Source organism: Aulonocara stuartgranti (genome assembly GCF_965226115.1).
Source record: "Aulonocara stuartgranti genome assembly, chromosome: 8".
NCBI classification, from domain to species: domain Eukaryota; kingdom Metazoa; phylum Chordata; class Actinopteri; order Cichliformes; family Cichlidae; genus Aulonocara; species Aulonocara stuartgranti.
In genome coordinates, this window is record NC_138959.1 from 29617605 (window position 1) to 29642798 (window position 25194).

At 43.2% G+C, this 25194-nt stretch overlaps 1 protein-coding gene across 2 annotated transcripts; it reads right to left on the minus strand.

Annotated features, from left to right (window-relative positions):
• Positions 1 to 9507: 9507 nt before the first annotated feature.
• bms1 (BMS1 ribosome biogenesis factor) lies at positions 9508 to 24855 on the minus strand. 2 transcript variants are annotated; one of them, XM_082545327.1, is made up of 23 exons: positions 24746 to 24855; positions 23456 to 23671; positions 23178 to 23368; positions 22773 to 22852; positions 21636 to 21824; positions 21395 to 21537; positions 17035 to 17156; positions 16748 to 16941; positions 16495 to 16637; positions 15793 to 16289; positions 15588 to 15689; positions 15148 to 15299; positions 14979 to 15060; positions 14730 to 14809; positions 13723 to 13911; positions 13460 to 13648; positions 12834 to 13014; positions 12279 to 12337; positions 12025 to 12147; positions 11613 to 11760; positions 11185 to 11360; positions 10401 to 10562; positions 9508 to 10102 (listed from the first exon to the last, which is right to left on the minus strand). In XM_082545327.1, exons 2-23 carry the CDS (start codon positions 23626 to 23628, stop codon positions 9875 to 9877), a joined length of 3603 nt encoding a protein of 1200 aa, XP_082401453.1. In that variant the 5' UTR covers positions 23629 to 23671; positions 24746 to 24855; the 3' UTR covers positions 9508 to 9874. The 2 variants fall into 2 exon arrangements, with proteins under 2 accessions (XP_082401453.1, XP_082401454.1); XM_082545328.1 differs by lacking the exon at positions 24746 to 24855 and adding an exon at positions 24292 to 24387.
• Positions 24856 to 25194: the final 339 nt, after the last annotated feature.

Below are 25194 nucleotides of genomic sequence, written 5' to 3' on the forward strand. Positions count from 1 at the left end.
CATTTTTTCTTTGTGAACTTTGTGTCCAGTTCATATGGTCTCCTGCTGGCCCCGTTGCTATATTCATGTATGTTTAACTGTGAACTCAGAGCTAGGTCACAGTTCTGCAGCTTGTCAAACAACATCCTCTACAGTAAAGTATATATTTGTGAATAAGTGCAGATTATATGTTTCAGTTGTTTTGGTACAGGTGTGTCTCTGGAGTGTTCACATGTTTAATGGATCATTGCTTCTGTGTCTTGGTCAGAAAAGTTTTTATTCTGTTAAATCATAAAAGATAGATGGATGGATATTACTGTCACTTACAGTGTTAGTCTCGCCTAAGTAACCTACATATTACTTAGAACTGCAAAGACTGGATAATTCAGAGAAATTGCGAGTTTAGACCCTGTTGGGGGTGCTAAAGCCCCCCTAAATTTAATCACGGCAGCCTTAAAAGTAACTATAGTAATAGTACCAATGATATTGTATTTTAGTGTTTAGTGACTGTGAAATGATCAGGACCCACACAGCGTTCAATTATTGGTTCCAGCACTTAGTATTAAACCGGGAAGCCAGCTTTTCCAGCTCCTTCCCAACTCCAAGCACTAAAAGGTGGGAAAGCGTTCATTAGTTGCAATCCCTCTCACCTGTCCCTTCCGACCTCCCGGCTCCGCCCCGTGAGCTGACCGTACTACCGCTTTACTGCAGCAGAGCCAGAGACCACACCCCTGTCACAGTGAGACGGGAGAGGATGAAAACTGTCCAATGTTGTTGATGATCATTTGAAAATGTCAACCCCCAAAGTAACTCAGCTGAACAGAGGTTTGAGTTGTAGCTTCAGGTGGACATGACTATTTTAGGCACATCCTTAATTACAAAAGATTTATATTGAACTTGAACATTCCCAAAATCTGAACATGGCAAAACTAATCCTCAATTTTATCTGGAGAAAACACACAAATGTCGCATTAAGAAAAATGTTTCAATGAATAAGGCTAATAAAGGCAGAACCCCTGTCTTAGATTTTTAAACTTTTCAAAAATTAAATATATTCCAGGTATTCTTTAAACAATGTGATTGTGTTTGGAATGCTGAACTTCTGAATCTCTTTAACTCCGTAGGATTCCATTTTTTAAGATGCAACTTCAGTATGTCTAAAATGATTTCCTTTTACAAACTGATGTTATTGTGTACAAAAACAAGCCAAATGAACAGGATGTTTGAGTTAGAAATTAAAACTGCTGTCATTTTAAACCAAGTTTGCTTTGTTGACAAAAATGCCACTTTTCTAGACAACTGTTTTTGGGACGTGTGTGTGTGCGTGTGCGTGTGTGTGTGTGTGTGTGTGTGTGTGTGTGTGCGTGTGCGTGTGTGTGTGCGTGCGTGTGTGTGAAAATGTGCTTTTGTAACAACAGAGGGCAGTGAGGATGAGGGGAGTTGGAGGCTGCATGCCCCACTGGAAGGCTTTAATTCGTTTCTGTTGTTCTTGTCAAATCAGAAAAAAGAAAATCAGGATCAAATTCAGACTTGCACACGCTCCACCTCAGCATGACAGGAGCGAGCATCCCAGAGAAGTCTTCACACATCAGCCGGTGGGGGTAAAATGACACTCTCTCTGACTCTGACAGTGTGGACCATCATATTCTGCTAGATAGGCTGAGACACGGGGTGGGTATATCAGGGTCTGCTTGGGAATTGTTCAAATCTTATTTGCGAGAACGATCCTTTTCTGTGGCTACCTCTAAGTACAGTCCCTCTTCTACTTTTCTTGCCTATGGTGTGCCACAAGGTTCAGGTTTGGGGCCTTTATTGTTTTTGTTGTATTTACTCCCAGTTAGATATCTCCTCTAAGCCCTAAGATGTTTCCATAATTAGAGATTTTGCATAGGTGCACAGATTCCATTACAGGTTGGATGGCTGATAATTTTCTTCAGCTAAATGAAGAGAAGACTGAAGTCCTTGTTTGTGCTTAGGGCGGCTCGATTATGGCAAAAATGATAATCACGATTATTTTCACTGACATTGAGATCTCGATTATTTGACGATATTTATTTAACAATAACAACGTGTTGAATAATGACTTTAAAGATTGTCAAAAAATAATATAAATAGTGTGCAAATACTGATAACAGTGCAAATGTTTGCAATATAAGAAATAAATGAAAAATGTAAACATCTGTTTAGTGAACTTTGCAGTGTTGCTCTGTGGTGCAGCTACGACACCGTAGCAAAGTTTACACACTGTGTCCACTTGATCCACGTCTGACTGAACCCATAATGTTTCCACACCACTGAAGTTTTTTACCTCTTTTCAACCAACGGCAGCCACTCTCCTCTCCAAATAACTTCTGCTTAGCTTTCCGAGCTGCCTCTTAATCAGCGGTCCCCAACCCCCGGGCCTCGGACTGGTACTGGTCCGTGAGTCGTTTGGTTTCGGGCCGCGAGAGTTGAGGCTCAGGTGTGAAATGTCTGGTTTTCAGGGTTTTTATCGGTTTTCAGCTTTATTTTGTTATCGTTTTTATCGTTTACTCGGTTTTCCTGGGTCTTTTCAGGGTGTTATGAATAAATTTTCTTTTTTTCGGTACCGGTACTAGTTTTATTTTGTTGTATTTATCCGCGACACCTTAAAGGCCGGTCCACACGGAGCAGCGCGAGAGTAAAGCACGAGGGAGGGGCTAATAATCGGCTCAGTCATTTTTAATGATCGTTGAAAGCCCAGATCGTAATCGAGATTAAAATTCGATTAATTGAGCAGCCCTATTTGTGCTACTAAAAGATTTGTGCCTAGTGTTATGGTAAACTTGGGTCCACTTGCTACATTTGCCAAACCTTCTATCAGGAGCCTTGGTGTTACCATTGACTCAGCTCTAACTTTGGACGCTCATGTTAAATCTCTGGTCCGCTCCTGTTTTTATCACTTGAGAAACATTGCTAAGCTGAGTCCCATTGTATCGCGCTCCGAATTGGAAATTCATTGATGCATTTGTTTCATCTCGTCTGGATTTTTGTCATTCTTTGTTTACTTGTTTATGTAAAGCCTCTTTGGAGCATCTGCAAGTTGTTCAGAACGCTGCAGCAAAGCTTCTGACCAAGTCCTCCAAGTCCTCCCGTGTCACACCCCTGCTGATCCACTTTAAGATTATGATTTTGACATTCAGGGCTCTGCATGGACAAGCACCAACATGTATCAGTGAACTTTTACATCCAGACATTCCCAGCAGGTCCCTGAGGTCATGTGATCAGTGTTGCCAATTTAGCGACTTTGTCGCTATATTTAGCGAGTTTTCAGACCCCTTAGCAACTTTTTTCTAAAGAAAGTCGCTAAAAAAAAGACGTGAAAGTGCGTATCGCTTTTACTCTCAACAAGCAGCGGGTGCTGTAACGCAGTCAGTTCTTCTTTTACTCTTATGCTGTTTTGTGGATCACAAGGTTTAAAACTACTTATAAGCACACACACAAAGTAACTCCACCAGAGCGCCTATTTCGGGTCACTTTTGCCGGTCCAAGCCCGGGTAAAGGAGCAGGGTTGGAATTGTGACATTAAAAAACAATAATTGCTAAAAGAAATTTAATTTGTAGTTCTAAATAAACTCTAAATACATTTAGGACGTTTTTTACTCACTTTATGTCTCTTCCACGATGTTATTTCTCTCTCCAACAACATAGGTTACAATTAGATTAGCACGAGCAATTATGCAAATTAGGCGATGACGTCATTTAGCGACTTCTAGCAACTTTTAGGACAGCCAATAGCGATTTTCCTTACTGAGGAGTTGGCAACACTGCATGTGATCAGGGCTTGCTGGTTGTCCAGCACACGAGGCTGAAAGCCAAAGGCGACAGAGCGTTTGTAACTGTGGCCCCCAGACTGTGGAAGTCTCTCCCTTTGAGCCTGAGATCTGTGGACTCACTTGGTCACTTTTAAAAAACAGCTAAAAACTCATCTTTTTAAACTTGCTTTTGGTAGATTTTTATATTTATGTTTTAGCTTCTATGAAGCACTTTGTGATTTTTAACTTGAAAGTTGCTGTATAAGTAAAATTTTACTTTACTTGCTTTACTCACGGTGCGGTCCCCAAGCTGGGACTTCTTCCCGATCCACCAATAAAGCAATTTAAAATAGAGGAGACCCTACCCTTTACCAATGAGAAAAAACACTGATCAATGAAGCCGTTTCAGAGAGGCTCTCGCTTTGACCAATCAGAGTGAAGGAGGCCTGGTTTAGTGTAAAGGTGTGTAAGTTCTCTAAAACTGCTTCTGTGAACACTTTTCTAAGTAAAAATATATGTAGAATATATATTCAAATATGCCATGGAAGGTTTTCATTAAGCATTTCTGAGTATGTTATAATGTTTTTCTTACACCCTGTGTAATATTTCATAGAAACTTTGTTCGTTTTGTGTGTAATCATTAATCTTTGATAAATAAAATATTTAATCTTGTATTTGTGTACTTTGTGGTTATTGAATAAAAGATCAGTCACACGTTGCACTGATTAACAGAGGTGGCTGTAAGAAATGTTTGATGGAAAAAGGAAACAAAGTGTTGTGCTGCTAAACTTTGAGCTTGTAAGTTACCAACGTTTAAATCAGGGCTCTCAATCTCCAGACCTCGAGGGCCGGTGTCCGCAAACTTTTCCATGTGTCCCTGTTGCAACACACCTGAATACAATTAGTAGGTCATTAGCAAGAGTCTAGAACTTGACTGCATGCTGAGGTGGACCAGAGTTTGAGAGCTCTGGTATAGACACAGACTTTGTTGATCCCACACTGGGGAAATTCTCATGTTACAGCAGCACTTCAATCAGAGATATATTAGAAAAATAAAGATAAATAAACAGCGCACAAATTTAAAATGAGCCAAAGCCTATACTACTGATCTACAAAGGTTGTTATATACAGCAAATACACAGAGAGAATTTTAGCCTATCAGTATAAAGCTGACTGGAGTTCCTGGTCAGTTCATGCAATAAATATAAATGAAATTCCTTCCCTTTGATTCCCAAAGTATGACTCAATAACAGAGACTCTAAAACCAGAACAGAAGGATCCAGTTGGAAGTGTCATGGTCCTGGGTCGGTGACCCAGCGCTTTAAGTTTATTATTATCATTTTCCAATTTATTATCATGATTATTATTGTTGTTTGAGTTCTATGTGTTATATTCGGTCTGCCTCTGAGTCTGCGTCGGTATCTGTCTGTCTATGCTGTCACCCCGTCTGTTTGTGAATCTGTCTGTTTAGTTCAATGTCTTGTCTGGTTCCATGTGTCTGAGTTTCCTGTTTTTCCCAGGAGAAGCTGGGACCCTGTTTACTAGAAGGTTTTAAAATTTCTGTACTTTTAGGTGACAGGAGACATGTGGCCTGGTCAAAACACAGAGAGCTGCACTCTAAAAGATCTTTAAACATAGTAAACATACCTTGTGTGCCACAGACTGCTCCCAAACACGAGGGGACAAGTAATACCTCTAAAACACTTAAGTTGGCTTTATTAAACATTAGATCTCTAGCTGGGAAAACATTTTTAATTAATGATTTAATCACTGAGCACAGCCTTGATTTTATGTTTTTAACTGAAACTTGGTTGGACCAAAGTAACAGTGGAGCTGTTCTCATCGAGACGACCCCTCCTAACTACAGTTTTATCAGTGAGGTCAGGGCGAGCAGGAGAGGAGGGGGGGTTGCTGTCTTATTTAATGAATCATTTCAATGTAAGCAGCTATCTCCTGGAAGTTTTCAGTCTTTTGAATATGTGGCTTTACAGCTGAAGGCCCCATCCAAAGTTGTGTTTCTTAATGTTTACAGGCCTCCCAAATACTGCACAGACTTTTTTAATGACCTCAGTGAACTGCTGTCTGTGATCTGTGTTGATTTTGACTGTGTAATTATTGCTGGGGATTTTAACATTCATGTGGACAACCCTCAGGACAAAGGGACTAAAGACCTGAGTAACACTCTGGGCAACTTTGGGCTGACTCAGCATGTAACAGAGGCCACACATAATAGAGGACACACTCTTGACCTACTGATCTCCAAAGGCCTGAGCATTTCAAAGGTTACTGTGTCTGATGTGGGCGTGTCTGATCATTACTGTGTTTTCTTTGAAAGTAAAATCTCAGCCCACACAAATATATCAACAGCAGTGATCACAAAACGGTGTATAACTGAACACAGTAGTGAGATCTTTAACCAGGTCTTCCCATTAACACCTGACCTGTCCAGAGGGTCAGTCAATGAGCTCGTCAATAGCTTCAATGCTAACATGTTAAATGTAATGGACACTATTGCTCCCATTAAGGTGAAGGTTATCTCTGGAAGGAAAAAGTCTCCATGGAGAAACTCCACACTGGTGAAAAATGAAAAAAGAGAGTGTAGGAAAGCTGAGCGCAGATGGAGAAAAACAAACCTCCAGGTTCATTATGACATTTATAAAGAGAAACTTCACAATTATAATTTACAACTGAGGAGTGCAAGGAGGTCCTACTTCTCTGACATCATCACTAAAAACAGCCATAATGCTCGGGTCTTATTTTCCACAGTTGACAGGCTAACAAACCCTCCTGTGTCAGTGGCAGCTGAACTTCATTCAACCATGGCCTGCAATGACTTTGCCAAATTCTTCACTGAAAAAATCCAAAAAATTAGACAAGCAATTGGTACATCAACAGCAGATCCAGGATATGTACTGTGTCCACCAAAAAACTGTTTAAACACCATGAAACAGTTTCACCCTATTAACAGCAAAGACCTGGAGGACATCTTAGGTCAACTGAACTCCTCCTCCTGCTGTTTAGATGTCCTGCCAACAAGTTTTTTCAAAAAGGTCTCAAAGACTTTAGAGTCAGACCTGTTACAGATCGTCAACTTTTCTTTATTATCAGGTGTGTTTCCAGAATCACTAAAAACTGCTGTAATCAAACCTATACTGAAAAAGGACAATCTTGACAAGACACAAATGAAAAACTACAGGCCGATCTCAAATCTCCCGTTTTTAAGTAAGATCATTGAAAAAGCAGTTTCTCAACAGCTCAGTTACTTCTTAAAACAGAATAATTGCTACGATGCCTTCCAGTCAGGTTTTAGACAGAACCACAGCACTGAAACCGCTCTGACCAAAGTGTTTAATGACATATGTCTGAATACAGACAGTGGAAAAATGTCAGTCCTAGTTTTACTGGATCTCAGTGCAGCATTTGATACAGTTGACCACAACATATTACTCAAACGACTGGAGAACTGGACAGGTCTTTCAGGAACTGTACTAAACTGGTTCAAAACATACGTAGAAAACAGGAAATACTTTGTATCAATAGGTAACTTCACATCTGAGCAGACAAGTATCACATGTGGAGTTCCCCAAGGTTCCATCTTGGGACCCCTTCTGTTTAACATCTACATGTTCCCACTGGCACAGATTATAAACAACAACAAAATAAACTATCACAGCTATGCAGATGACACACAAATATATATCACAATGTCACCAGGAGACCGAGGCCCTGTACAGGCTCTTGGTAAATGCATTGAGGAAATCAATGACTGGTTGTGCCACAATTTTCTCCAGCTAAACAAAAACAAAACTGAGGTAATAGTCTTTGGCGCCAAAGAAAAACGATTACAGGTCACCAGAGAACTTCAATCTATACATCTAAAAACCACAAACCAGGCGAGAAATTTGGGTGTAGTGATGGATGCAGACCTAAACTTAGAAAAACACATTAAGACAATAACAAAGTCAGCTTACTATCACCTCAAGAATATTTCAAGGATAAAAGATCTGATGTCTCAACAGGACCTGGAAAAACTAGTCCATGCATTCATCTTTAGTAGGCTTGATTACTGTAACAGCATCTTTACAGGTCTACCTAAAAAATCAGTCAGACAACTACAGCTCATTCAGAACTCTGCTGCTCGAGTCCTCACTAAGACCAAAAAAGTGGACCACATCAGTCCAGCTCTGAGGTCCTTACACTGGCTGCCTGTCCGTCAGAGGATAGACTTTAAAGTTCTGATGCTGGCCTATAAAGCTCTGAATGGTTTAGGACCAAAATACATCAGTGACCTCCTGACCCAGTATGAACCATCCAGATCCCTCAGGTCATCTGGATCCGGTCTTTTATCAGTTCCCAGAGTCAGAACCAGACACGGAGAAGCTGCATTCAGCTTTTATGCTCCTTATATCTGGAACAAACTCCCAGAAAGCCTCAGATCAGCTGAAACACTCAGTTTATTTAAATCCAGGTTGAAGACTCACCTGTTCTCAGCTGCATTTGAATAAAGCACCAAATCCACACTTTAAGCTTAAATTTCAAAACTTACATTTAACTACTGATTTTATCTACTGTTCTGATTTTATCTGTTTTGATTTTATATACTGTTGTTTGTTTGTTTGTTTAATTAGTTTGTTTGTTTGCTTGTTTTAATCAATTTTAAATCATCCTTTTTATTTGTTTTTGTTTCTAATGTCTCTGTAAAGCACTTTGAATCACCTTGTTGTTGAATTGTGCTATACAAATAAACTTGCCTTGCCTTTTATTGTGAAGGTCTGTGTCGTATGTGAGTGTGCTCAGTTTACGTTTCCCCTGTCTCGTCAGCTGTGATTTCTCCCAGGTGTATTCCCCTCCTGTCTCTCATCCCTTGATTACTGCCATCTGTGTATTTAAGCCCTGTGTTTCTCTGTGTCAGTGTCATGTCGTACCCTCAACTTGCTGTGTGTTTGTAATGGCCTGTCCTCCAGCACCTCGGTTTAGAGTTTTGTTTTTGTAAGTTTTGTTTCGTGAATCATTCCTCCAGCAATAAAGCTGTGTTTTCAGTTTATTCCCATCTCCAAGAGTCCTGCAATTTTGGGCCCACCACTTCTGCTTGCCTGCCACACAGCCAACCATGACAGGAAGATCAAAGATTAAGGATTGTGTTTTTATAGTTCGTAGTAAACCATCCCCTCGTCTTCCCGGCCTTGTTGTGTGTACCTTAGAGGTTGAATTATACATTAGCCGTACTTCCAAAAACATTTAGAACTGAGATGGCAGCTGTTAGCAGAACTCTGATGCTCACCAGGAGCACGTATCCCCACTTTCAAAACCTTAAGTTGTCAAATCCACGAGCCCTACGTGGGGCCAGAAGTGCAAGTTCCCCTTTACTGACACACTGTAAATAAGTTTAATGCTCAACAACACAGCTAACAGCCTCATGCACTCGAATTTTTGATGTTTAGGCCACAATAATAATTTCCACTTCTGGATAAAGATCGCTCCGTCTTCATGCTTCATAAGAAATTAAGTGTGTCACGTCTTTAGTTATTTATTAATGGCAGCACAGTCATGCACACCATGTGCTCTGTGACATCTGAAGAGTTTGTGCACCACGTTGTTTTTTCTTTGTTTTAATTGGTTAATAATTTTAAGCTCAACCTCCCAGGTTGAAGACGAAACACATGTGCGCCCAAAGTCTTTAAACATCCACTTAGTCTGTAACGATAGTGTGGCACTATGGAGCGTTGGTTTTTACTCAACTTCAACATTTCAAATGTAAATTCAGCTGTGAGTTTTTATTTATTTCACTGTAACAACCCCAGAAAAAGACATTTGTTTAAGATATTGTTCTTGTATAATTTCTGAAGTAATGCACATCTGATCTACCAAACTTTGAAGAGAAGCAATAAGGAAAACAAAGAGCTTATTGTTGAAATTATCCTTTGTTAAGTTGCTGTGTGTCCTACAGAGAGAATGACTGAGCGCTCCACCAGGAGCTGCAGTTTTTGTTATTATCTTTGTTTTATGATCTATCCTGTACATTAGGCTTTTCAATGAGTACAGTAGAAAAATACAATTTTAATTTAAGCAAAGATCAGTTCGAGTCTGCAGGGATGGGATAAGGTCCTCGTGGCTCTAAACAGTCAGTCATCTTGTGGCGTCCCCTTTAGACTCGACCTCTGCTTCTTCTGATCCTTCTGGCCCATGATGCGGTACAGTTTTTTTCGTGCGTCTTTCATTCTCTTCATCTTGGCTTCTTCGTCTTTCTCCTTTTGCTGGAGGAACTCTTTATGTTTGGCATGATGTGCTCTCTGGGCCACCTTCTTCTTGTAGTGATGCACTGTGCTCAGAGCTCGTAGCAGCTCCGCCACCTGCCACAACACGAAAAGTCAAAGCAAAGATCAGTTAGCACAGGGTCATCCTGAACAAACTGGGTGTTGTGCTGCATCGTTTCTGTCAATCATTGCAACGCTGTCAGATCAGTGATTAATCTGGCACCACAGCTCTCTCTGGTTTGGCAGCTTCATGTTCTCAGTATATATGAAAACCTGGACATTCAGCTAGGCTCTGTTTCCTCTCCACCTACACTAAGACTATCACTTACTGTGTTGGGACCACAAATTCTTAACGAGCTGCAGCACTCATACCGTAAAGTCAGGTTGTGCTCACCTTCCTCTCATGGGGCTCGCGTATCACACTGGCTCTCTTGAGGTCTCTGGGCACCTTTCCTTTGGGTTGCAGTAGTTTGGGTTTGCTTTTAAAGGGGAGGGCCTTCTGCAGCTCCTTGGGGATGTGGAGTGGGTTGAAGTGCCTTGGGGCTCGGGTTATTGGCTAGAAGGTAAAGGAATGTATTTCAGGGTATCGGTTAGTGAAGGTGTACGATGACAAGTGAGGGTACACACAAAGACAGAAGAGATGATGACAATGACAAACACTACACAGCCAGGATTTGGTACTGGTTCACACATCACCGAACAGTTAAAGAGCAAAGGTTTGCATACTACAGATTCCTCTACAGTTCATATATATTTCTGAACAAGTGCCACGTTTACCTTTTCTGTGATGCAAAACAATTCAACAACAAACTGATCTGATCACAAATGTTGTGCTCTCTTCATTAAAAGGACAGTTTGAGCTTTTTACGTCTTATTGCAGTTCTATTAGTTTCATATTCAAAGGCACACTGGCACACTGAAATAGCACCTCCAAGTCTGAGGCCACGGTCCTCAGGTGGAAAAGAGTGGAACCTTCAACATTGATGCTTTGTTTGTTTTTTGTACGATTATCAGTTAAATAAAGCCTCTAAATGCTCCCCTCTTCATTTAAACGTGATACGGTGATCCCAGCACTTCCTGGGAAACAGGGTTGCAGTTTCAGTGTTTCAGGGAGCAGATCTCTGTTTCTATCTGTTCTTCACTTGTGCACTTTAGAGTGGTCATCAGGCTGAGTCTACCTTGTACAGCGAGTCAATGCTGGGCTTGTTACGGACTCCCAGGTCATGTTTGAGCTGCCCCACGGTCCTCATGCCCGACCAGCTGTCCTTCTGGCCAACAGGCAGCAGCAGTGAGGTGACGGGGTTGTAAAGCTGAGGAATACTGACTGGATACCAGGAGCGCAGGAACACAATATCTGCAGAACAAACACCGACACTAAGACACGGAGTGGTAGACACACATCACTGAAACATAAGTTAATTAATCATTTGGATTTGATCAATTTACGAGATTATAATCTTCATTATCTTTATTTCCTAGGAACTGGGAACAACTCTTTGTCCTTCCTATAGGAGGGTTTAACTGGTTTAAAGCCTTAATACAATGTAAGAGCTGCAGGGACACATAGTATTTATAAACTAACAGTAAAGTCAGCAAAAACAGTCACCACTCATAAGCAGGCGGTCCTCAAACGTGGCTCTGAAAGCTCCCGGAGGAGTCGACAGCGCCTTCTTTATCTGACCTCTGACCCCCGACACCGTTCGTATAGAAGCACCTTCAAATTTAGCCACCTCCAGCACCGTGTTAAACATGCCCTGTGGAGAGAGGGAGCAAACCGTCAGCATTACACAATCACCTTCATCTCCTGCCTTTTAAACGAACAGCACAAACATGAACATGCTTCCTCCTACAGCTACACACGGAGTAAACAGTGACGAGCGTCTTCCACTCACTGCTCGGAAAAGTATGACTTTGCTTATCGACTCTTTGGTGACCCAGTAAATGATGTTTCTCTAAGTGTTTTTAGGTAATTAGTCTATTTACATGCTGACATAAAGTGAGCTTCAGATGTAGCGTACCTTGATGAAGCAGGTGTTTTGGAAGATCTTATAAGGGTAACCAATTAGTTTGAGCTTCTTCACAATAGTGACTGATTTATCCAGGTCCAGGACGACTCCTGTGGCTGCAATGCGGAAATTAGCCTTCACAGAAACACAAAACAGGACTTTGAGATTCAATGAGAGTACTTTACATTAAAAGAATTACATGACCAGACTTGATGCCACCTTACAAAAGTACACTAACAAGCCTCTGTCTCCAGGTAAACACTCACTTTAACTCCTGATACTGACTGAACAGCCAGAAAGCCGGTGCCCTGTGGAGTGATGGGACCTGCAGAGAAACAAAGGTTAGAATTTATTTCATCAATGTAAACTTTGACACACACTGAGACGCACCTGTGTACACAGAGCTATACTGCAACAGACTTAAATACTAAACGTTCAGTGTAAGCTACCACAGCTGCAATGACATGTAAAAGTCATAAACCCACATTTTATTCTCAACATATCACATGTTCAACCTGAGAAAATGAACCACTTGAAGACAAATATCAGGCCATGATTAGCACTGTAGAGACGAGGAAAACACGCTTTCTTTTTTTATTGTGATTAAAATGAGCAAATCTCTGGATTTAGTTTGAATTTAAACTGTACGCAGCATCCAAACATTTTTAGAACTGGTGTTAGGTATGTGCTTCTACTTCCTGAAGTCTTACTCTCATTAGAAGCCTGAATAAACGTATCGTGTGAAGCCATTCAAAGTGTAGTTGAGACACGCAGAGTGAAATCTGCGTGTAAACCGCAGTCATGCTCTGAATGCAGCTCACCCCAGATCGAGGCTCCACAGTGCATGTGTTGCGGTGTGTATTTAAGCAGGCGGTGGCGTCCATTGTGATCCTCAATATGATAGAGAGGGATGGTCTGGAAGCGGCGCCAACCCAAGGACAGGATCAGGGGGTCCCGTGTCTTCAGGATCCGCTCATACCAGCGGTGCTTCTTCAGGCGCATCTGACATACACAGAGTACAACATCTTATTTAACCATTATATCTTAATAAGGGTATTTACAGATGTGGGAAGTAACAAAGTACAAATACTTCATTAGTGCACTTAAGTAGAACTTTCAGGTATCTGTACTTCACTATGTTTTTACTCCCTACATTTTTATTTTACAGCAGAACTTTTGTTCTCTTCTTTGTTGTTCCTCTTATTTGATCAGGTCTCTTCCCTTTGCACAGATTGCTGGCTGGAAAGGACGGGAACATTTCTTTTTGTTTTCTTTTTAGGGTCTGCTTTGTTTACATGTTTTCAGGTGTTTTGTGCTCTAATAAAAAGCAAAAGAAAACATTTTAAGATGTATACAATTTATGGATTCATATACAGATATTTTTAAGAATAATCATTCTATTCTTATTTCATTAAGAACCTTTGAAAAGTGCAAATGTAGCACATACCTGCAGGTATCCTACATTGCCTTCACTGGTTCCCAGGCCTCCGATGATGACGGGGTAATGTGGGTCAAAGTTCGTTACAAACTCACAGGGTAAGGAGGAAATTTCTAATCGGACGTACATTCCTGGCCGGAAGCCTTCATACTGCACTCTCGACTCATCGTCCATGTCTTCAAACTCAGCTCTGTTCAGCTGAACAAACAGTGGAAGAATATGAGACATAAACAGAGTCTTAAATGTGAACGTCAGACTGATGGACAGTCTACCTCCGCCTGCTTCTGCATCTCCTCCTTCAGATCGTCGAAGTACGTGGCGTCACCATCGTCGTACTCCGTGTCGAAGCGCTCCTTCAGTCTGCGTTTCTTTTCAAGGCGCTTGTTCTTCTGCACCTCCTCATCATCCATCTTCACCTGTTGGTCTTCATCGTCAGTTTCATCTTCATCACTTTCACTTTTCTAATGGTAAAAAAAAGTGTGCGTGACAAATAACCTTTGTTACATTTTTGGGATGGGTTTGTAGATATGTGCCCCCCCCGGGTGTACTCAGTAATGCCGGGCTTACACTCTGCGATTTTTGGCTCATTTTGAGCCGATTTTTCAGCCGTGCGACCGCTTTGGTGATCGGTCTGAGTTTGGCCTTCATCGTGTAGTATACGTGGGGTAACGAGGAGCGATTAACACCTCACGACCAGCTCCCCATCATCAATCGCTTGGTCGTGAGGCTGTCGCTGCTCACGCTGTGCACGCGCAAACACATGTCGGTGAAAAAGACGGCGCAGCACGGCTGTGCAGCGTGTGATCTGGACACAAGCGATGGAGGCACAACCTGTAGAACTTTGGAAAGCTCATCCGAGCCTTTTCGATGTGGCCTCACAGAATCATCACGACCACAACAACCGTGGAAATAGTTGGATCTACACTGCTGCTTAATCACAGCTGCCTGATCATGTTTTTCATTAGCAATTTAGCAAAGTTGATGGTGGTGGTGTGTCTGTGTGAGTGAAAGACAGAGAGTGAGCGACAGATTGTCTGTTATAACCTTCATGTTACGGAGGCTCAGTGTGAGCACTCAGGTCGATCAGAGCCGTATAGTGTGACCCTGCATCGTGACCTACTAACTTCTAACCCCTGCGAGTCAATCGTGCAGTTTGAGCAGAAGCTGAATAACGCGACTGAAAGAAAACGCAGTGTCTGCCCAGATTAAGCAACTGTTGCTGATTATTTTTCATTCCCATCCACCACATTGATACCACGCTGTATTCTGAGTCACGTACCTCGGCCTGATCCTGCTCCCCAGTCGTGCCTTTGTGAACTTTTCCCGTTTCCAAATCTTCAAAGTCACCGTAGAGCTCCTCTACATATAAGAGAACAGAGTACTTATGATGCATGGTGACAAATCTACTCTTAGCTGAAAGTCTTTGTAATCAGTCACTGTCACATTACTACTGCACATAACTGAACTCAGGTGTTTTCGACCAGCTCTGAATACAGCGAACAAAACGCTCCTCCCCCTGAACTCTTACCGTCTTCTTTGAGCAGCGTTGCAGCATCCTGGCCTTCCTCCCATTGACCCGTCACAAAACAATCCCTGATTGAGTTCAACATCTGAAAAAGAAAACAGACCGACTTATTCTAATATTCTTGACAACATCAGCTGCTCTTGAGTCGGAGTTCTGTTGGAAAATACCGGACCTCTTCTAATTCCCAATTGTGGGAAATGTCGGGGTTGAAATGGGAGCAGTCTAAAGCGTCGGCCTGAACTTTTTTGCTTTTCTGCGGGCGATTAACTCGAAACAGTCCGCCAAGCTCCTCCTCCTCCTCCTCAGAATCTTCCGCCTCCACCACTGCAAAACAAGGATCAGCAGCGCTTGTCAAGATCACATCCTCGCGTATGTGATGCAAACATATCGCTGAGTAGTTATGGAGGACTGATGACCTACTGTCAACATTACCATGCTTCACCGGGCCAATGGCAACAGTAACTAACGCTGGCGTCAATGATCAATGATCAGAAATTAATTTTCATGAAAAATAATTTAATCCTGATGAATCCAGTGAAGTGTGAGTTTGTTTGTTTTATACCTGTCATACACAAACATTATTGGTTGTTACTGATGAAACAAACAGGATACCTGAACCATAAACCAGCTTCCTCAGGTTGGGGGCAGCTTCCTGATGCCGCAGAAATGCTGCTGATGCTTTCTGCTGCAGGCCCTCCTTCCACTTGAACGTCCCTACAGACAGATCACAACCAGGAAGGACAACAGTTTGTTTTTTAGCATAAAATTGAACATAAACTAAATGTAAATAAACCTGAATGAGTCGTGTGGTACTTACCCTGCTCCTCCTCTTCATCACTGTCATCGGCACCAATCTCCTCTTCCATCGACTCATCGTCTTCATCTCCATCCTCCTCATCATCACTGTCTTCCTCTGACTCTTTAGAACAGTGCCCAGAGTCTCCGGCTCTCTCGGCCTCGCCTTCTCCTTCGCTGTCCGCCTCGCCCCTCTCCAGCTCATCCTCGCTGTCTGCAAACGCTGGTGCCTCTGCGATCACCTCCTCCTCTCCTTGCATCTCCTCCAGCTTCCGTTTCTTTACCGGGGGAGTGCTGCCTTTGGTGGCTTTTTCAGATTCATCTCTCACCTCTTTGAGAAATGTGGACAAATCATCTTCCTCTTCCTGGTTCTCCTGGTCACTGCCATCATCATCCTCATCACTGCTGGACCCACTAACGTCATCCTCCTCCTCCTCCAACCCAGTGAAGACCACCTTCCTCCTCTGTGTTTGTGTGTGTGCATCCCAGACATGTATCTCTCGAAGTCCCTCCTGCACTCTAACACAAACAGGACAAATATCTGTTACACAATCTTTTTCAAACAATCGATCGCCTGTTACTTTGTGCGCCTCAGCAGACGTGTGTGTCTGTGTTGTACCTGTACGGTTTATGAACATGGCTTGTTAGCCAGCTAGCTGATAGCTCCGGCTCACACTGCATCACCACACTTACAGCTGTCATGGAGAACTTTGTGATGTCTTACCCACTCTGCTCGCTGATGTCTGTGGGGTCCAGGCCAGCAGAGCCACTGAAGAGTGAGACCTTACTGGCAGCCATCTTGGCGTCTAGAGTGACATGTGTTTCTATGAGGGACTGGACCAGCTCTGTGGTAGGCCGCACTTCCTCCTGCAACAGGGTTCGAAGCCTTACTTCAACCCTTGAATCCTGGGCCAACATTTTACAAATGCACTTCACACCGTTTAGATGCAAGCTACACACTGCCATCTCGGGAATACCTGCAGCTGTTTGACGTGGTTGGCTGGGAGGTCGATGTAAACGGCATCTTTGTCATACACGACCCCTCCGACCCCGGCCATGGGTGCGTAGAGCAGACGCTCCTTCTCATTCAAGGCCCTCTTCTTCTGAGTACCAGGCAGCGGACACGGGTCTGGCAGGAAGTTGGCGTCTGACATCTGAAAGTCTCCTACACCTACAGACGGGACAACACACAGCACATCACCCCAGTGCTTTCATGGCTTTGTTTCATACTGTCAGTCTGCTGCAAAGCGCTCCGTCTGTGTACCTGGTATATGGACCTGGCCTTTGTTTTTCAAATGTGTCCCTCTGAGGTAGCCATACAAGGACACAGTCCGATCACACTTGGGGTCTGTTCTGAGCCTCTCGGGGTCGGTCAAGTCCTCAATACTGAGGAGAGCAAGACAAGAGCAAAGACTGAGTTCACAAAACCCCAAACAGTCGCTTAAAGAAACATCTCTTTAAACATGTAAACACACTAAATGTGATCATCTTTGATAAACCAACACGGTAACCTTCTTAATAACCTTCTGAACCATGACACACTTGGCCTGTTTTCAAAGCTGTGAGGGTCTTTGGGGGGGTTAGGGTTAGGTCTGTGTGTATTGCTGAGCCTTGGCTCCTGTCGGTCATGGTCAAGGAGGTTTGGGTTGGCTGCCTGGGCTCGTGCTGGGGTGGCCGGGCTGTGGCGGCGTCAGCTGCCTGTTGTCTCTGGTTCTCGTAGGCTAAGGTTGGGCGATATGTAGAAATTTTCCAACCAACAAATGTCAGTTCAATAAATGACGATGGGCGACATATTCGTGCAGGCGTAGACGCTCTGATGGGCAGAGCACCGTAATCATGCACGGACTGATTTGTGCGTTTAGAACTCAGACGTTTCACTTGGAGGGAATATTTTACCTTCCTTTCTTGTTTGTTTAAAGCTACTTCTTGGATTATTTATTTATTTGAGACACGCCAAAGCTCACAAAAGACTTAACGTTATGTGGGAGATTTTTTTATGCTCGCTGGAGGAAACATTTGGATTTTTTAGCTTGCTTTTTGTTTAACTTTGTATCTGTTGTTTGGTCGAGTGTCAGACAGATAAACACTGGAACGGCCTGTAAACACGGTTAGTGTATTTTTCTGAACAGAGGCTGCTGCCTCTCCTTCCTTTATGAGTTTGAGTAAATGAATCACAGCTGGGAGATGGCGCCGTTAAAATGGTGCTGTTAGCAAACTTACTCACAGCAAATAAATCAATAAATCGCTCTTGTAAAAACGATCAGTGAAAGGTTCAGCCTTCTTCTTCATCCTGGCGTTGTTGCCGCTGGTGCAGGGTCCGCTCTTCGGCAAAGGTTTCTCCATTTGGTTCTGTCCGAGGCGTCCTCAGGTGATGCGTTGACGGTGTTAAAGTGAAAGGCTCAGCCTATCGTTGATATATTCGTACAATCGCCCAACCGTACGTAGGCGCCCCATCCTGCCTTCTATGGCTGGGATGGGCGCACAGATGTTGCAGTGATGTGTGGCCTTCATTTGCAAGTGACAAAGTCTCTCTCTCTTTCTCTCACGCACGCACGCACGCGCACACACACACACACACACAGACGCACGCGCACGCACGCACGCACACACACACGCACACACACACACACACACACACACACACACACACACACACACACACACACACACACACACACCTTTCTCCATTCCTTTTGTTTTTTCCTTACAGGTGCAGCAGTGTGTGATACATTGTGCATTTCCTACTACACCCCCTCCTGCCTCAGCTTACACATAGTCATACTTTACTATATTACATATAATTTAACACCTGAAACAACCCTGATAAAAAATATTCAATAAACAGAAGCAGCACATGAACCAAAGGAGCCCACAGAGCACGTCAGGGAAAAGCAAACTGTGTTTAGCAGCACTCAGATCATCACTCTGACTGCACGGCTGACCAGACCGGATTAAAAAACACTGGTCCAACAACAAGCTACACGTTGAGCAGCTGGTATATCATCGCCTCAACGCCATCCTTCGTTGTGTTTGTTTGTTCGTGTCGCATACAAATGCCACCATGACACTCTTTGCTGCTTTGTTGTAACAGTACCACACACATTAGGTGGTGCTTGACTGGTGGAGTACAGGCATTGGTTAATCCGGTGACGATTAGCATACAAACTGTTCTACCACAGCTGCCTGGTGCACAGGGCCAGGTTTGGACTACAAGCTCAACTGTCTGCCTGAGAGGATGCTCAGTGACTGATTTACTTCTTGTGAGGGAGCAGGAAGCCCCACTGCGTGCACCCTTTTAAATGCAAAATGCATCTCAGTGCTCTCTGAGCCATTTCAGCACGCCGTGTGAGTCAACACCTTCTACCGTATTTTCACGACCATAAGGCGCACTTAAAAGCCTTAGATTTTCTTCAAAAAGTGCGGCGCGCCCTATAGTGCAGTGCGCCCTGTGTGTTGTAAGGAGGACGTAGTAGAGAACACCATGAGAACGTTAAAGGGTGAAGTGTGGGCGTTGATCGTATATACCGGGACAATCGCACATACCTGTATAAAAGAACAGGTATGTGCATTATGCAGGACATCGTTGTTTTAACAACCCTGAAAATGGCAAAGAGACACGCTTACGAAGCACAGTTTAAACTGAAGGCCATCAGCTACGCGGAGGAACATGGAAATCGAGCAGCCGCGAGAGAATTTAAGATAAACGAATCGATGGTTCGCAAATGGAGGAAGCTGGAAAACGAGCTCCGGCAGGTCAAGAAAACGCAGCTGAGTTTCCGCGGACATAAGGCGAGGTGGCCCGAGTTGGAGGAAAGACTCGAGCGGTGGATCATCGAGCAAAGAGCGAGCGGGAGAAGCGTTTCGACGGTCACCATTCGGCTAAAAGCAGTTTCACTAGCTGAAGAGATGAACATTGAACATTTCCAAGGAGGTCCGTCTTGGTGCTTTCGTTTTATGAAACAGTGCCATTTTTCCATCCGGACCAGGACTACGGTAGCGCAGCAACTTCCAGCGGATTATAAGGAAAAGCTGGCCATCTTCCGCTCCTACTGCAGCAAACACATCGGCGACAAACACATCCAGCCCAGCCACATCACAAACATGGACGAGGTCCCGCTCACTTTCGACATCCCGGTGAGTCACACTGTGGAGAAGAAGGGGACCAGCACGGTAGCGATACGCACAACGGGGTTTGAAAAGTCTTCTTTTACTGTTGTGCTTGGCTGCCATGCTAATGGACAGAAACTGCCGCCTATGGTGATTTTTAAGCGAAAGACTTTGCCTAAAGAGAAGTTTCCAGCAGAAATCATCATTAAGGCAAATGAAAAGGGCTGGATGGATGAGGAAATGATGAAAGAGTGGCTGAGGGAGGTGTATGTAAGAAGACCAGGTGGTTTTTTCCACGCATCACCATCGCTGTTGATCTGTGACTCTATGCGTGCCCATCTCACAGCCGATGTGAAAAAACTTGTGAAGCAAATGAACTGTGAGCTTGCTGTCATTCCGGGAGTCCTGACAAAGGAACTCCAACCGCTGGACATCGGTGTGAACCGCCCGTTCAAAGTAAGGCTGCGAGCGGCCTGGGAGCGATGGATGACCGGTGGAGACCACAGTTTCACTAAGAGTGGAAGGCAGCGCCGGGCGAGTTACGCCACAATTTGCCAATGGATTGTAGATGCTTGGGCTAACATGTCTGCTGGCACTGTTGTTCGAGCTTTCGCAAAAGCCGGCATCGTTTCCGAGGAGCCGCACGGCACGGAAAGTGACTCTGACAGTGAAGAAAGTGAACCTGGCATGTTTGATGGAGATTTAGCGCAGCTGTTCAATTCAGACACAGAGGATGAGGACTTCGCTGGGTTTGATTGATGATAAAAATGTGAGTACCAAACTCAGTTTTGCTCCTGCTTTATTTTTAAATATGCACACTTGTATGCTTGTGTGTTGTTGATGATGACGATTACCGGCAATAGAAATGTGAGTAAGGTACCGAATTCAGGTTTGCTCCCGCTTTATTTTTAAATACGCATACGGTACTTGTATGCGCCCTATGGTCCAGTGCGCCTTATGTGTGTGTTAAATACAGTAAGGGCACACATAACTGAGACTGCGCCTTTTAGCACAGTGCGCCTTATGGTCGTGAAAATACGGTAGTCTGTTACTTGGTCAAAGGAGGCTCACAGCTAAGCGTGTCCCTCTGTGGGAGTCATCCCTGGTATTAGAGGCAGTTTCTCAGCCACCATTTGAATTCTAAGATGAAGATGATGCTGTTGCTTGCTCTTGCATCAGTGAAACACTGTCCTCCTACATTAACAGTCAGTATTTCAGATTAGCTTATGTGGCAAACTGGGAGTGTGCGCATCTGTAGAGCAAAACACTGAGAAACCTTTACTCTTGTAACCCCTGTTCTCTGATAATATGTGGAAGGTGTCTCACCAGATCACCTCTGCAGAAAGCTTGTCGTTAACGTTAGACTGAATGATTCTTCAGCACCTTGTAAATGAAAATGTACGGCTCCATCTTAATGCAATCATGTGTATTTACCAAGTTTGAGTTACTGGTACAAACACGACTTTAGGCTGAGCATTAAGGAAGCTACAGACAACTGAACAGTCGTAAGCACTCACCGGTCAGCCAGGATGTAGGGATGGGATGTCTGCCACACCAGAGGACGAAACTTCATGACGGAGATGAAGCGGCCGAGGTTCTTCACCTCCTGGTTCTGATACTCACCATACACCATGCCAGACAGATAAAACAGTTTGGCCCCCTGGTGGTTGAGGCACAACAGGTCACAATGTTGTCACAGACATACAAGGTTTTACATCAATGTGCAACTTTTTTCCAGGAGTACAGACGTGGGTTTACCTGGTACACCTCAGTCCAGAAGCGATGTTTGAGGTTTTTCTTTGTCTTTCTCAGAGTCTTGTTGTTCTTGAATGCATCCAGATGAGTCAGCACGCCCATGATACGAGGGAAACCGTGTACTTGACAGATATTGAGAAACTCAAACGTCTCCATCTCAAAGCCAAAGCTGGCATCAATCAGCATCAAAACCTGGAGACAAAAGGAAGCAAAGCATTTCTATCGTTTTATTCATTTTACAACTTCCAGTCAGAAGTCACGAATGTCCTGCTCATTTTTAATAACTTCTTTGAACTGTTATTTTATAAACTGGGTGTGCAAGTTTATGTTGGATTGTCTCCAACACACAAAGGGTTGTGGACCTGGCTTTTAACCAGAGCCCCCAATCCTCCTTAGGGTAGCAGCTGGAGCTCTGAGGGGGCAGAAGCTCAGCATTAGCATGCTTCCCATTTCAAAACCAGTTTTGATGCGCGTCTAGTTTTTGATTTGCTGTGAAGTTAAAGAATCGGGACGTCGTTTGCCTTCATTTTTCCATCCACTTGGTGCAATAGCACTGATAGCTGTATATGAGCCCGTGTAGATCAGAAACAATCTAAAATGAAACGTATGCTGTATTATTATTCCAGTTATTTCCACAGAACAGTTCAAAGAAATATTTAAAAGCCCAGAATGACCACAACATTAACGAGTATCTGTAAACGTGTGACCACAGCTGTAGCTCAGCACTCTCTTTACCATCTATGTCAGCACTGCTAACACGAGGACATCTCACATCACAGCACCTTTATCTGTTTTAGATTTAAGCTGTTTATTGAATCATATTTAGAATTTCATTTATTGAGCTCTTCATTTTGCAGAGGTTACCTTTTGTTCAGTGATACTGTAGTTATTTATTGAGCTACATGGTTTTTCATATTAGTCACCATTGAAACTAACACTGGATTCATTGGAAACACTATCTTTGGTGTGCAGATTGGAGCATCACAGGAGCGAAACACCAGCTTTCTGATTAATAAATGAGCTGATCGACCTCTGCAGCCACGGCCGACCCCCCATTTGTTGGCGAGTTATGACATTCGTGTTTTTCTCACCCAATAAAGGCAGATTTAACGTATCAGTTTACTCTTTTGAAACACTTACCAGGTCAGCCACCTTTGCAAGGTCGATCATTGAGTTTATGTCATTGTTACACTCCATGAAAGTCAGCCGACGCTTCTTGCCTGGAGCAGCACAAAATAACCAATTAACATAAACGCACACATACAAATAAATAAAGTAACATTATGGACGCATACAAAAAGATTTGTTACTGTGTATTTAAATGTTTTTGTGGCTGCGTATTTATTGTTTCACCAAGGCCAAAACCTCTTTTAAGGCCCTTTGCTGAAGTTTTAATGAAGGTTGTGCTAAAGCCGCGATTACACTTTCTACGGATGCAGTGGTGCACAGCACACCATCACTGGACCATCAGTGGAGGTGTGTTCAGTACTTGTCTGACTGTGTTGTGTCAGGTTTAAGTTTGTGTTTCAGGAGTTGGGCGCTCACCAGAAACGATAGTTACAGGTCCACATATGTCTGTGAGCTTCTGCCGGGTGAAGTTTTTGATCAGGCAGCGGATCAGGGTGCTTTTCCCGACCTTAGGGGGGCCAACAACGACAATCACAATTGGAGGCGGTTCCAGGGGAGTCCGGTCTACAACAGGCACGTGGTGTTTTTTGGTTTTTATGTCCTGGGCCCTTTTTGAGGAACAAACAAAAATAAACACCAACACAGTCTGAAGACATGAACTTGACTCATCTTATTATGTAATGCACAACACTGACCTGTGGAAGGTTTTGGCCATGCGGACCGCAGATTGAACTGCAAATGCTTTGGGGTTGCGTTTGCGTTCATCCTCCTCTGTTGAGCCATTTTGTTTCTTTAGCTTCTTCTTCTCTGCCTTTGGGCCACTGTGCTTCTGCTGATGCTGCTTCTGCTTCTTAACTTTCCCATCCATCCTGTCTACTACACACACTGTTCACATGCAGTTTGACTGGAATCTGTGGACAGAGAACAGGTTCCACTCAATTTATAGGTATGGACAGGCGTCATCAACGTGACGAAAAAAAGAATTAATATGAATTAATATGAAAACATTTTGATTTGATTTTTCAGTTATATGACATGTATGTACAACTCTTTTGCTTTTTCATGATACTTAGGACAGTTATGACACGGCATAATACAATACAAGGAATCTATGATATATTAGTTGACCCTTTGCTTTTATTCGAGCATTCAAAATGATCACATCTTAGGATTTTCCCCCACATAACTAAACCTTTCAGCCAAATTTCGTGGAGTCAAAAGACTTGATATTCATCACCTTCATTATGCATCATGTATTAACTTTTACAGGAAATATTTGTTTCTGGGATGAATTTTAGTGGAGAAGCAGGTATAAAGTGATATAACATTCAAATAAACATGTATGTTTACCTCTACTGAACCACAGAACTTCAGTCAACTGAATTAAATTTCACCTCATTATTTACACTTTTTACTTAAGTATATTTTCACAAATAAACAGACTTAATACACACAGGAGTAGTTGACTGTACTCCAAGTATTAACACACACACACACACACACACACACACACACACACACACACACACACCTAGAGCTGGCTTCCTCAGCTCTTCATCTTCCTCCACAGTTCCTCTCAGAAGCAAACACTTTCTCTAGATACACAAAGGCATTCATAAATCCTCGTGCTGTTTTAAAATCCATGTTGGAAAACGCGAGAGGACACTAATACACATTTTGGCTCTAATATTAACAGAAGCCACAACATCAGAAGGACCCAGTTTGTCTAAGATATGGAAAATGTCCCCTCAAAAAGCGACACTACAAAGACAACCCCTGCCTCCATCCAGTGGGATACTTCCTTGAGAAAACCGATATGACTCAGGTACTTTACAGGCCGACAGGTTCGCTCTGTGAGCGGAATTTGCCTTTGTTGAAAACATGTCTGTCAGCCTGGAGGACCAAACACTGCGGCCGGCGTCTCTGCTAAACCTGCGTGTTTATATGAAATGTGCGGGAGAAATACAAAGCACAAGTGCTACTACCTTAAATTAAACCAGTTGTAATCCACTCCACGTTAACACCCGCTTTTCTTCGTTTTCACGTGTGAACTGTGACCTCCGGCCCGGAAGTATATGAAAGAGTCACGTTCTAGCCAAACGGGTGCAAACAAAAACAGACGGGAAAGGTTCCGCACGGTGAGCGGCTACAAGTCTCCGTACATTGGCGCCTCCTGCTGGCGGTTCTCTCCGTACTAAGTATACTGATGGAGATTTAAAGCCAAAATTATTTTGGTAAGCGTAATATCAGGATTAAGAGGTGAGCTCCTCCAGGACACGAGCAGCTCTGCAGTGAGTACCACCTCTGGGGTTTATAGTTAGCCAAGTTTAGCAACTGTCTTCCTCACGACTGGAATGTGTTCATTAACACAACTTCAATATAATTACACTAACACAAGTAAATTCCAAATTACTAATTAATTCACATCACATTT